The sequence below is a fragment of the Salvelinus namaycush genome, chromosome 40, assembly GCF_016432855.1.
Source record: "Salvelinus namaycush isolate Seneca chromosome 40, SaNama_1.0, whole genome shotgun sequence".
In the NCBI taxonomy this organism is placed as follows: domain Eukaryota; kingdom Metazoa; phylum Chordata; class Actinopteri; order Salmoniformes; family Salmonidae; genus Salvelinus; species Salvelinus namaycush.
This window is the reverse complement of record NC_052346.1, coordinates 17,743,535-17,755,827: the sequence shown is the minus strand read 5'-3', so window position 1 is coordinate 17,755,827 and position 12,293 is coordinate 17,743,535. Positions and strand designations below refer to the sequence as shown.

Below are 12,293 nucleotides of genomic sequence, written 5' to 3'. Positions count from 1 at the left end.
GCTCTTGGGTCAGAGGTTGTTGTAGAGTCTCAGGCTCTTGGGTTAGAGGTTGTTGTAGAGTCTCAGGCTCTTGGGTCAGAGGTTGTTGTACAGTCTCAGGCTCTTGGGTCAGAGGTTGTTGTAGAGTCTCAGGCTCTTGGGTTAGAGGTTGTTGTAGAGTCTCAGGCTCTTGGGTCAGAGGTTGTTGTAGAGTCTCAGGCTCTTGGGTTAGAGGTTGTTGTAGAGTCTCAGGCTCTTGGGTCAGAGGTTGTTGTAGAGTCTCAGGCTCTTGGGTTAGAGGTTGTTGTAGAGTCTCAGGCTCTTGGGTCAGAGGTTGTTGTAGAGTCTCAGGCTCTTGGGTTAGAGGTTGTTGTAGAGTCTCAGGCTCTTGGGTTAGAGGTTGTTGTAGAGTCTCAGGCTCTTGGGTTAGAGGTTGTTGTAGAGTCTCAGGCTCTTGGGTTAGAGGTTGTTGTACAGTCGCAGGCTCTTCAGTCCACAGGATGAAACGGCAAGATTTATTCCTTACACTAATACCCTTAAGGTAGTGTAGGTAGTGTCCATTATTTACGCTAATACCCTTAAGGTAGTGTAGGTAGTGTCCATTCCTTTACACAGGTGTCTCTAGTTAAGTGCCTATTCAGTCCTCGTAAAGTTAAAGTGAATCAGTTGAAGGTAACTGTATTTACCAGATCAAGAGGTTGAGTAGTGCTCCCTATAAACGTCCATGTTATGTTCATGTAATGTAAAATGTTCTAGAATATGGTGGAAAAAGAGCTCCAAATTGTCTGCAGTCATTTCAACTGAAAGTTTAACTGCCACTGTGTAACTGTACAGACCCAAGGCCCGCGACTTCCGACCTTCAGCCTCAGGCCTCAGGCAAAAGGGTTGTCCGACCGGAGTATGGTGGGTGTCACCGTCTCGATGTCGTGGTAGCTGTTCTTGCCGTTCATGTGTTCGGTGTGCCCGTCGATGCTGTAGCAGCGGTGCACCTCCGTCAGGGATGACGCCACGTATGAGGCTGAGCGGAAGACGTCTGCGTGGGCAAAGTTACTGCCAAACTGGATCCTCTGCTGGTTCCAGTGCCTTCGCAAAACACCTTGGACCTGGAAGAAAGAAAGTCCCATCGGACAAAAGTTGACATTGCTTCAACGTTATACCTTATCAATGTAACTATGGTCGCATCAACTCAGCTTTCTGATGGAGAGTTAGTTCAGAATTGACGTAATATCTCGCTGAAGTCTTACCTCGCCATTGAAAAAGCAGAAGATGGTGGCAACGAGGAGACCCTGAGGATAGAAAGAGTATACTTCAACACAAAGAAGATAACACTAACCACTTTGGGACACTACTCTAACTTAACTTCTAGAGTTGAGTTAAAAGTTCTAGAAGTTCTCTAGAGTTTTAGAAATTTGAGAATGTTCTAGTTGTCCTACCTGGTAGTGCATGAGGATGTTCATAATATAGTCGTAGATCTCCAAGGCGAAGCGTCCCTGGGGTTTGTAGGGGAACAAGACAAACTGGATGCCCAGGAGAGGGACCAGGATCAGGGTGGCTCTCACAGCCTTCATGTAGAGGCTAGATTCAGCCTGATGGGTCACCTAAAATACAATACAACTTTATAAGTCCATTTGTTACAGCAAATAGAGGAAATGATCTTCTGCTTGTTGGTGGATTACCTTCAGTTTGGTGATGAGGACACGCACAATGTTCAACAGGAAGAACAGATTCACCTGGAGAGAGAGGGGGAGTGAGAGGGGGAGGGAGGGATAGAAAAGGGGGGTAGGAGGGAGGGAGAGGGAGGGGGAGAAGAGACAGAGAGAGAGAGAAAGAGAGATATTTTGGAAATAAGCCAATGTGTCCAATGAGTCCAGCCAGAGACCAGCACATTATGTTCAAAGTAAATGTACTTAAAGTCCCACCCAGAGTATAAAGGAGACCTGAGGTTGATGACTCTTCTGTTTACAGTGATCACACAAGGAAAAGAACAGGGATGGTCGTAAACGTTAGTTATTGTACTTGGAATTGTGGCTTAAAGAAGGGCTCACCAGCAGGGCAGCACAGATGGGACCATGGATGATGTAGAGCAGGGATGTGTTTGAGCTGATCCAACAACTGTGGAGGAGAGAGGGAGATGCCAAGAGATATTTGACTCATGTGGACAACATGGCTTATCCATGAATTACTGTATGTGGCAGAGAATGGCATACTTATCAAAGACCAGAGAGAAAGTTATCAAAATACTTACTTATCATTGTAGTAGTAGCTTCGTGCTATTGCATGAATCAATGCAGGTATGAGTGGGAATCCTGGGAGATGATTCAATAATTGATTTTAATGGATGACATAATGGACAAACAACTGTAATTCAACATGAAATTAACATTTAGAAACATCCCTTAAAAAGGCAAACGTTGTATAATCGTGTAATAGTTAATTGTTTCGTTAGTTCGTGGTTTTGTGGTAACTTCACGTACCCCATCCAAGCAGGTAGTACCACATGAGGTGCTGTTTCTCAGCAAACACGGCCACCACGATGAGTGTGTGCAGGTAGATACCCTCACACAGCATCCAGAAGTAGTTACAGCCAAACAGGTACAGGTGAATAAACATGATCACCTTACAGCTCACCTGGTGGTGGGGTAGCAGAACTAGTATCAGCTTGGAATATCCCCCGTCAGTGTCAACTAACAGTCTATGGTTGAGCAGACATTTTTGTCTACTGAGCTTGGAAATGCTTTGCTCATTATTTACATCCTAAGTTAATTCTGTTCTTGTGAAACAGGTTGGGACCTTTAATATATAAACTTTTAATATATTTACACCTTTAATATACACTACCGTTCAAAAGTTTGGGGTTACTTAGAAATGTCCTTGTTTTTGAAAGAAAAGCAACATTTTTGTCCATTAAAATAATATGAAATTGATCAGAAATACAGTGTAGACATTGTTAATGTTGTAAATGACTATTGTAGCTGGAAACGGCAGATATTTTATGGAATATCTACATAGGCGTACAGAGGCCCATTATCAGCAACCATCACTCCTGTGTTCCAAAGGCACGTTGTGTTAGCTAATACAAGATTATCATTTTAAAAGGCTAATTGATCATTAGAAAACCCTTTTTCAATTACGTTAGCACAGCTGAAAACTGTTGTGCTGATTAAGGAAGCAATACAACTGGCCTTCTTTAGACTAGTTGAGTATCTGGAGCATCAGCATTAGTGGTTTCGATTACAGCTTCAAAATGTCTAGAAACAAAGAACGTTCTTCTGAAACTCGTCAGTCTATTCTTGTTCTGAGAAATGAAGGCTATTCCATGTGAGAAATTGCCAAGAAACTGAAGATCTCGTACAACGCTGTGTACTAATCATCATACTGACAGGGTTGTACTGTACTAGTCCCTGGTTGTTAGTCATCATACTGACAGGGTTGTACTGTACTAGTCCCTGGTTGTTAGTCATCATACTGACAGGGTTGTACTAGTCCCTGGTTGTTAGTCATCATACTGACAGGGTTGTACTGTACTAGTCCCTGGTTGTTAGTCATCATACTGACAGGGTTGTACTGTACTAGTCCCTGGTTGTTAGTCATCATACTGACAGGGTTGTACTAGTCCCTGGTTGTTAGTCATCATACTGACAGGGTTGTACTAGTCCCTGGTTGTTAGTCATCATACTGACAGGGTTATACTAGTCCCTGGTTGTTAGTCATCATACTGACAGGGTTGTACTAGTCCCTGGTTGTTAGTCATCATACTGACAGGGTTGTACTGTACTAGTCCCTGGTTGTTAGTCATCATACTGACAGGGTTGTACTAGTCCCTGGTTGTTAGTCATCATACTGACAGGGTTGTACTGTACTAGTCCCTGGTTGTTAGTCATCATACTGACAGGGTTGTACTGTACTAGTCCCTGGTTGTTAGTCATCATACTGACAGGGTTGTACTAGTCCCTGGTTGTTAGTCATCATACTGACAGGGTTGTACTGTACTAGTCCCTGGTTGTTAGTCATCATACTGACAGGGTTGTACTGTACTAGTCCCTGGTTGTTAGTCATCATACTGACAGGGTTGTACTAGTCCCTGGTTGTTAGTCATCATACTGACAGGGTTGTACTAGTCCCTGGTTGTTAGTCATCATACTGACAGGGTTGTACTAGTCCCTGGTTGTTAGTCATCATACTGACAGGGTTGTACTAGTCCCTGGTTGTTAGTCATCATACTCACAGGGTTGTACTGTACTAGTCCCTGGTTGTTAGTCATCATACTGACAGGGTTGTACTAGTCCCTGGTTGTTAGTCATCATACTGACAGGGTTGTACTAGTCCCTGGTTGTTAGTCATCATACTCACAGGGTTGCTCTGCACTAGTCCCTGGTTGTTAGTCATCATACTCACAGGGTTGTACTAGTCCCTGGTTGTTAGTCATCATACTGACAGGGTTGTACTGTACTAGTCCCTGGTTGTTAGTCATCATACTGACAGGGTTGTACTGTACTAGTCCCTGGTTGTTAGTCATCATACTCACAGGGTTGCTCTGCACTAGTCCCTGGTTGTTAGTCATCATACTCACAGGGTTGCTCTGCACTAGTCCCTGGTTGTTAGTCATCATACTGACAGGGTTGTACTAGTCCCTGGTTGTTAGTCATCATACTGACAGGGTTGCTCTGCACTAGTCCCTGGTTGTTAGTCATCATACTCACAGGGTTGCTCTGCACTAGTCCCTGGTTGTTAGTCATCATACTCACAGGGTTGTACTAGTCCCTGGTTGTTAGTCATCATACTCACAGGGTTGCTCTGCACTAGTCCCTGGTTGTTAGTCATCATACTCACAGGGTTGTACTAGTCCCTGGTTGTTAGTCATCATACTCACAGGGTTGTACTAGTCCCTGGTTGTTAGTCATCATACTCACAGGGTTGCTCTGCACTAGTCCCTGGTTGTTAGTCATCATACTCACAGGGTTGTACTAGTCCCTGGTTGTTAGTCATCATACTGACAGGGTTGTACTGTACTAGTCACTGGTTGTTAGTCATCATACTGACAGGGTTGTACTAGTCACTGGTTGTTAGTCATCATACTGACAGGGTTGTACTAGTCCCTGGTTGTTAGTCATCATACTGACAGGGTTGTACTAGTCACTGGTTGTTAGTCATCATACTCACAGGGTTGCTCTGCACTAGTCCCTGGTTGTTAGCCACCGCTGTCAACCAGATGATGGTGATGACTGAGTTCAACACAAATGAAAAAAATAGGTTTTTGTGGAGCGTTATCCTCTGGCAGCTTAGACTCCTGGTAGGGAAAGAAAGAAAATATCCGTATGTTGAATGGACAACAATGGAAGGGGATCAATGTACTTTCTTTATTGAGTTAAACTCCTTACAAGTCCTTATAAATACATTCTCCCCACATCATTTATGACGCTTGTGTCGTCAATGCCTCCTTATGAGTAGGCCCGTATGAATGACTTTTTCCTCCTTCTTTCCATAGAAAATAATTTAATTATTCAATCTAAAGTAAGAAAAACACCATATATATATATTAATATATATTTCTATATTTTATGTATATTTCTATATAATTTAAAACAGTAGTGGGGAATGCTCTAAGTGAAGATTGTGTTCGTTTTTTATGATCATGTTTTGTAATTTTGTATTTTATTGGGTTTTGTGTTGATATGTGTGTTTATATTGTGCAGGGCTCATTTGAAAAAGACACTTGGTCTCAATATGACACCATGTTAAAATAAAGGTTAATAAAATGAATATAAAACAGGAGCATACTGATGGGCTAACAGAGTAACTTACTTGAAATGGAAAAATATTCCCAATGAGAAGAACAATGACGTTAGCGACAGTCCATGTCCAATCAGAACCAGGTAGTAGAGATTCATCGCTGTCTGAGAAAGAATACACCATGTCAACCTAACATGCATTACAATATAATATCCACAACAATATAACTACATTAAAAAGCTTATCAAAAGGTCACTTTTCTTACCACTCTTCCTGCGCTGGTGTATGCCGTACATTTGGTGTAGTTTGTCCATGTCCTGTTGCTCTCCGGGTGTAGAAACCAATTACCCGTTTCACTGCACACTTTGGACGCCATTTCTGGTGATTAGAAACAGAAGGTGAGTGATGTAGTGCATCAACCAACGTGAGTCAACAGAAGAGTGGATAGGTGTGACACGCTCATCTCAGCAATCAACACAGCATTCATTCAAAAAGAGCGATAACCATTCATGAGAATAACTTTCATCCCTTTATCCATACTAAAATGAATGTTGAAAATAGCAAAGGACATTTCTCTAAAAGCCTAACAGAGAATAGCCAGGTTGACTCGTACATTACCTCATACAGTCATACAATAATCTCTGTTCAATGTCGTTGGGTTGGAGAGACCAGCCAGGGTGCAAAATACAGACCTGCTGTGTCAAAGTCTTGGAAGTAGTCTGGACAGTGTTGGTTTGTAGTGAAGCCTGCCTCTGTGTCCTCCCAGCACAGCCAGCCATCCCACGTCCTGTTACACACTGGCCCTGAGTGAAGGGACACAACAACACACGCAGTTTAAAGGGATACTTCGGGATTTTGGCAATGAGCATGCTAGCAGATACCCATAGTCATTGCGCTAACGCTAGTTAGCATTGGCTCGCGAAACTACCTCTAACTTCCTTCATACTGCACACATAATAATGGTATCCACAAGTTCATCTGACTCTAGGGAAATAGATTTAGACAAAATCCGGAAGTATCCCTTTAAGCATACTTTTAAGTTGAAACTGAAACTGGGGGGTCTGTTCCTTAGAAGGTGATATTCACTGGGGTTAGGACCATTTCAGTTAAGACTGAAGATTGTTTCAAATTCAAATGGAATATGCTAAGAGTAAATTGAAATACTCTACCATGCAAATCATGAGATTGAAATTGAACAAATGAGCTACCCCCATTACAACCTGCACCACACCACCCTTAAGGGACCCTTACCTATTTTGTTGTGTTTGTCGTTTTTCATGATCTTCTGATAGCACTCAAACTGAGCAGTGACTATGGTGTTCCTGGTGACACCGATGTCGTGGTAGACGTTCTGGGTATGGTGCTGCTGGGAGTCATTCCCCTCAGGGCTCGCCAACACACACAGCTGAGAAAAAAACATCTAACACTCAGAGGAAACGATACACTCACGGACAGGTAAGGAGATGATCATAGAGTATTTTAGCGTATCAAACCAAATCAAGAGAGTGAAAGTGTGGATTTGAGAGTTAAATATGAGTTATGATCATGTTTTAACGACTTTCAAGAGGAACCATATTCACTCTGCATGCCACAGTGAGTTTATAAAAGGCATATCGAGGACAAAGGGTAAATGACTTCACAACTTGGGTGAGTATATTACCTCAGTGACAGAACACAGCAACAGAAGTGAGAATATGCCGTTAGCATCCATCCTGGCTCTGCTGTCAACGGGTCCTGGAGGAGAGATAGAGACAGGTCAGCAGGTCTGTGAACGGTGGAAGGGGTTTTACTGAGAGGAAAATTTCACTCCCAGCCAAGCGAACTGCTATCTATGGCTCAGAGCCAAGACTGCTTGCAATAATCACCCTATCGGTCTCAGAGAGAGGGAGAAAATACTGCAGAAACAGGGAGAAGAGGGAGAGAGATCACAGTCATAATAATACACTAAAACAAGTTTTTTTTAAGAAAACCTTTATAGATCAATCTAGATTAACCATTCATATGATTGATTGCTATGTCACTCATATGATAAATTAATTACATTATTATCAATGACATTGTCACTTATATGAATGTTATGTCCAGGGGCGCAACTTTCACTGTGGACAAGGGGGACATGCTCCCCCACACATTCTGAAATTGCATTTTTGTCCCCCCAGTTTTATCATTGGAATGTGATACAAAACGAGGCAATGGTCTGCTTTAGGCCCATGCGTAAAGAAAATATTAATGTCCCCCCCCCCACACACTTCTAAAACCAAAGTTGCGCCCCTGGTTATGTCACCACTGACATAGCCAACTACCCTATCACATCCATGTCAGTAAACAAAACGTCTGAGTCTATTTCCAAATACACTTGTTTTGGTTTGAAAGCATTAAAGAGACACGTGTTGATGTGATGAAGCCATCAATCACACAGAACTGAACCCAGAACCGGCCCCTTTGGTCCTCTCCTCACTAATAAAATACACATGGAGGTGCAGCCCAATAGCATCTGTGAAGGGAACAGCACCAACTGACAAATAACTACCCGTAAAACTAAGATACCGTACATAGCGAGTAGTGGGTAATATAAATCTGTCTATCACACACATTCAGGTCCAGAACTATTCGGACATTGACCAAGTTATTATTATTTTAACTGTCAACCACAGTTTAAATTAATTAATGAATATAAGCTGAAAGGGCAGATTTCCAGCTTTAATTTGAGGGTATTTACATCCAAATCGGGTGAATGGTGTAGGAATTACAGCACTTTTTATATGTGGTGCCCCATTTTTAAGGGACCAAAAGTAATTGGACAACTGGCTGCTCAGCTGTTCCATGGCTAGCTGTGTGTTATTCCCTCATTAGTTCATTTATAAGTAATCAGATAAAAGATCTAGAGTTGATTTCAAGTGTGGCATTTGCATTCGGAATCTGTTGCTGTTAACCCTCAATATGAAGTCTGTCACTGCCAGTGAAGCAAGCCATCATTAGGCTGACAAATCAAAACAAACCCATCAGAGAGATAAAACACGAGGTTTGGCCAAATCAACTATTTGGTACATTCTGAAAAAGAAAGAACACACTGCTGAGCTCAGGAACACCAAAAGGCCCGGAAGACCACGGAAAACAACTGTGATGGATGACAGAATAATTATTTCCCTGGTGAAAAGAAACCCCTTCACAACAGTTGTCCAGATCAAGAACACCCAGCAGGAGGTAGGCATATCTGTGTCAAAGTCAACATTCAAGAGAAAACTTCACCAGAGTAAATACAGACGGTTTAGCACAAGATGTAAACCACTGGCAAGCCTCAAAAACAGGAAGACCAGATCAGAGTTTGCCAAATAACATCTAAGAAAACCTGTACAGTTCTGGAACAACATCCTATGGACAGATGAGACAAATATCAACTTGTACCAGACAGATGGGAAGAGAAGAGTATACAGAAGGGAAGGAACTGCTCATGATCCGAAGCATACCACCTCATCTGTGAAGCATGGTGGAGGTAGTGTTATGGCCATATATGGCTGCCAATGGAATTGGTTCCCTTGTATACAGATTCAGCCAAATGCTTCAAAACTCATTGGACGTCGCTTCACAGTGCAGATGGACAATGACCCGAAGCATACTGCGAAAGCAACCCAATGCTTTTTTAAGGCAAAGAAGTGGAATGTCAATCACCTGACCTGAATCCAATTGCGCATGCACTTCCCTTGCAGGAGGCAAAACTGAAGGCAAAATGCCCCAAGAACAAGCAGGAACTGAAGACAGCTGCAGTAAAGGCCTGACGGAGCATCACCAGAGAAGAAACCCAGCATCTGGTGATGTCTATGGGTTACAGACTTCAGGCAGTTATTGACTGCAAAGGATTTGCAACCAAGTATTAAAACTCACAATATAATTTATGATTATGTTAGTTTGTCCAATGACTTTTGAGCCCCTAAAATTGGGGGGCCACATATAAAAAGTGCTGTAATTCCTACACCGTTCACCCGATTTGGAGGTAAATACCCTTAAATTAAAGCTGAAAGTCTGCACTTTCAGCTCACATTCATTATTTAATTTCAATTTAATTTATTTTCAACTCCAATATGCTGTGTTTCCTTCCAAATCCATTGTGGTGGCGTACGGAGCCAAAATGATAATAACTTGGTCAATGTCCAAATATTTATGGACCTGACTGTAAATCCACAGGGATCTCGGCTACTCAAACTCCCACCGCTGGATATTAATGCATTAGCTATCTTTTTCTAAAACAAAAACAGAGCTAGCGACGGTCGTTCCCCAAACATGCAGCGTCAGGTTTAAACCATCAGCTTGGCAATAAGACAAAAGCACTTCTCTTCTCTGAAGCCAAGCAGAATAACAGCAGGCCCAACCATGATAACCTTGTGCCCTTCCTGAAGCACCAGGGAGGAACAGCAGGGAGGGGCCTGAGAGACATGTCAGGGTTTCCTCTCCAAGCTTTCCTGGGTCATAACATGAAGGGTTGAGTCGGCCAACACCCCCAAAGGTTCCACAGTACCAAATTAATGGAATTCATGAGGGGGTGAGGAGAGAGAGTTTGTGAGAGAGCTTGGCAGAACCAAGGAAACATGGAGGTATTTACTCCCCCCTCCCCCCCTACCATCCTCTCTCTCTCCTTCTCCTATCCCTGTCTCTCTCTATCCCTCTCTCTATTTCTCCCCCCCTCTCTTTCTCACTTTCCTGCAGTAGCCCCATCCCAGCCCTCCTAAATCAGGAAGCACTTGTCAACCCTCTGACAGTTTGTTTAACTTATGTCCTTCTCCAACACACCCCTGGAAATGTACCCAAATCTTTCCACTGTCCAAAACCCTAGTCAACACACAGTGCTTTCTCTCTTAAAGGGGCACATTCAGGGGCACCAAGCCCATTCCACTGTGTAGCTAGGACACCTGAAGATGAAAGTGTTGCTGCACATGTTTTGTTACAGCATGCCCTGCAACCAGTGCTTGACTTGGACTGAAATAGGTGCCTGTACTGTTTATATTTAGGTGCAGGAGCTCCACAATACTTTTGAGCTAATATTCTATATGAAGAATAGGAGCTCAAGCAGTAGAAACGTTGAGGTGCCGGTACTCTGCTCCGGTGAGCTCCTGCCGAAGTCAAGCACCGCCTGCATCTGTATAGTGTATTGAAATAAGATAAACCTTTTGTCAGTGTGTGTGTACTCTCACATCTCATCTCTTTGGAATGGAATCTTTTCACATCAATGAATTGCAGCAAAACCAATCACCAATGTGTGTACATTTGACATGGTGCTGCTTCTGAAGTCAGAACCAAAGCCTTCTATCAATCTGTTTAGACTGACCATGGTGCTTTTGTAACCACGTAACCATGGTAATGAGACGTTTGCCAGCAGACATCTGCAGTCCAGACTATTTCGTAACAGGCAGTGTGAGCCATTCAGCAGGCATCAAGAAGTGGCTTCCAGACATACTCCAAACTGTCTGAATCTCCCTGACAACAGCTAGTGAAGGTTCTATTATCCTGAGAAGGACCAATGTCATCATAGAACTCAGTGAAGCATCGCAACCAGCCAATATGTGGCATTGTAATGCTCAAAAGAAAGAACATTAAAATAACAAGATGACAAGTTGGTAGAAAAGCGATGAAACTTCTATACTATCCCCTTGTGTGTGAAGGATATAGCCGTTGATATGTGTTATTTCCTTTGTTCATATTGTCGTGTACGCTTGTCTCCCTGCCTTTCGTGAAGTTTTCTTTCTAGAAGTGCATATAATCCTGTCGTGCTGCATCACACCATGGCCAGCCCCATCTATCTAAACCATATTATCCCTTAGCATTTCATCATCTTCAAACTCCCTCTTACATAAAAATGCAGACAACAACAACAACAACAACAGCGACAGGGTAGGAGTGGACGTAAACCGGGATGTTTAAACAACTGTTCTTCAGAAGGAACTCTGCATGGTTGATCAAGCTTTATTAGCTCTTGACCCAATCTTAACAATCAACAATATACTATCATTTTATTATCATTCGGCCTATTTGTGCAGACATTTTTATTCTGATCCACCTTGATAACCAACCCAAACCCAATCAGAACCAATTTCAGAAAGAGACCAGAAATTATTCAAATCTGTCATTCTGCTGGACTGGAATTAATTAAAATGTGTCTTACCTTACTGAGAAATGTAGCCTTCTAATGAAAAGAAAATAGCAAATTATTTTTCCAGAGCGCTAATAGTCCGGTTGTCCTTTCACTGATGGTTCAATCCAGTGTGCTCTACGGTAAAAGCGAGGAGAGGAGCTCGAGCTTCAAATTGAAATTGATCCACTACAGTGGCATCCTGTGACATCATCACAAACCGCCTCTTCCTTCCGAGGGTCTCATCCCCTTTTGGACTGCTGATGTCAGAATGCCCTCAGTCTGGCTCTGATTTAGACTATTTTACATCTCTATATTCGTTGGGAGTGTCACATTTCGACTACAATTGAATTAGGCTGACCGACATTTTCCAAATTTGATAGGCCTATACACATTTTTTAAATGATCAAATAAGCTCAAAACTTCTAAAATATAATAGTTTAATGTAACCTAAAGCATATAC

The 12,293-nt window shown here is 42.5% G+C and overlaps 1 protein-coding gene across 1 annotated transcript; it reads right to left on the bottom strand.

Moving 5' to 3' along the window:
* Positions 1-472: 472 nt before the first annotated feature.
* LOC120033448 (calcitonin gene-related peptide type 1 receptor-like) lies at positions 473-11,988 on the bottom strand. The gene is made up of 14 exons (XM_038979808.1): positions 11,864-11,988; positions 7,370-7,443; positions 6,961-7,114; positions 6,402-6,512; positions 5,975-6,087; positions 5,782-5,873; positions 5,140-5,266; positions 2,454-2,607; positions 2,225-2,285; positions 2,025-2,091; positions 1,656-1,709; positions 1,413-1,577; positions 1,224-1,265; positions 473-1,082 (listed from the first exon to the last, which is right to left on the bottom strand). The coding sequence occupies exons 2-14, from the start codon at positions 7,418-7,420 to the stop codon at positions 852-854; spliced, it is 1,422 nt and encodes a 473-aa protein (XP_038835736.1). The 5' UTR covers positions 7,421-7,443; positions 11,864-11,988; the 3' UTR covers positions 473-851.
* Positions 11,989-12,293: the final 305 nt, after the last annotated feature.

What these genes read in the sequence shown, in the direction of transcription:
- LOC120033448 (XM_038979808.1), bottom strand. Translation starts at nt 7,420, where the DNA reads ATGGATGCTAACGGCATATTCTCACTTCTGTTGCTGTGTTCTGTCACT. An exon ending in GACTAGTGCAGAGCAACCCT is followed by an intron (nt 2,608 to 5,139) that starts GTGAGTATGATG and finishes CCCCACCACCAG; the next exon opens with GTGAGCTGTAAGGTGATCAT. An exon ending in AGCTACTACTACAATGATAA is followed by an intron (nt 2,092 to 2,224) that starts GTAAGTATTTTG and finishes TCTCCTCCACAG; the next exon opens with TTGTTGGATCAGCTCAAACA.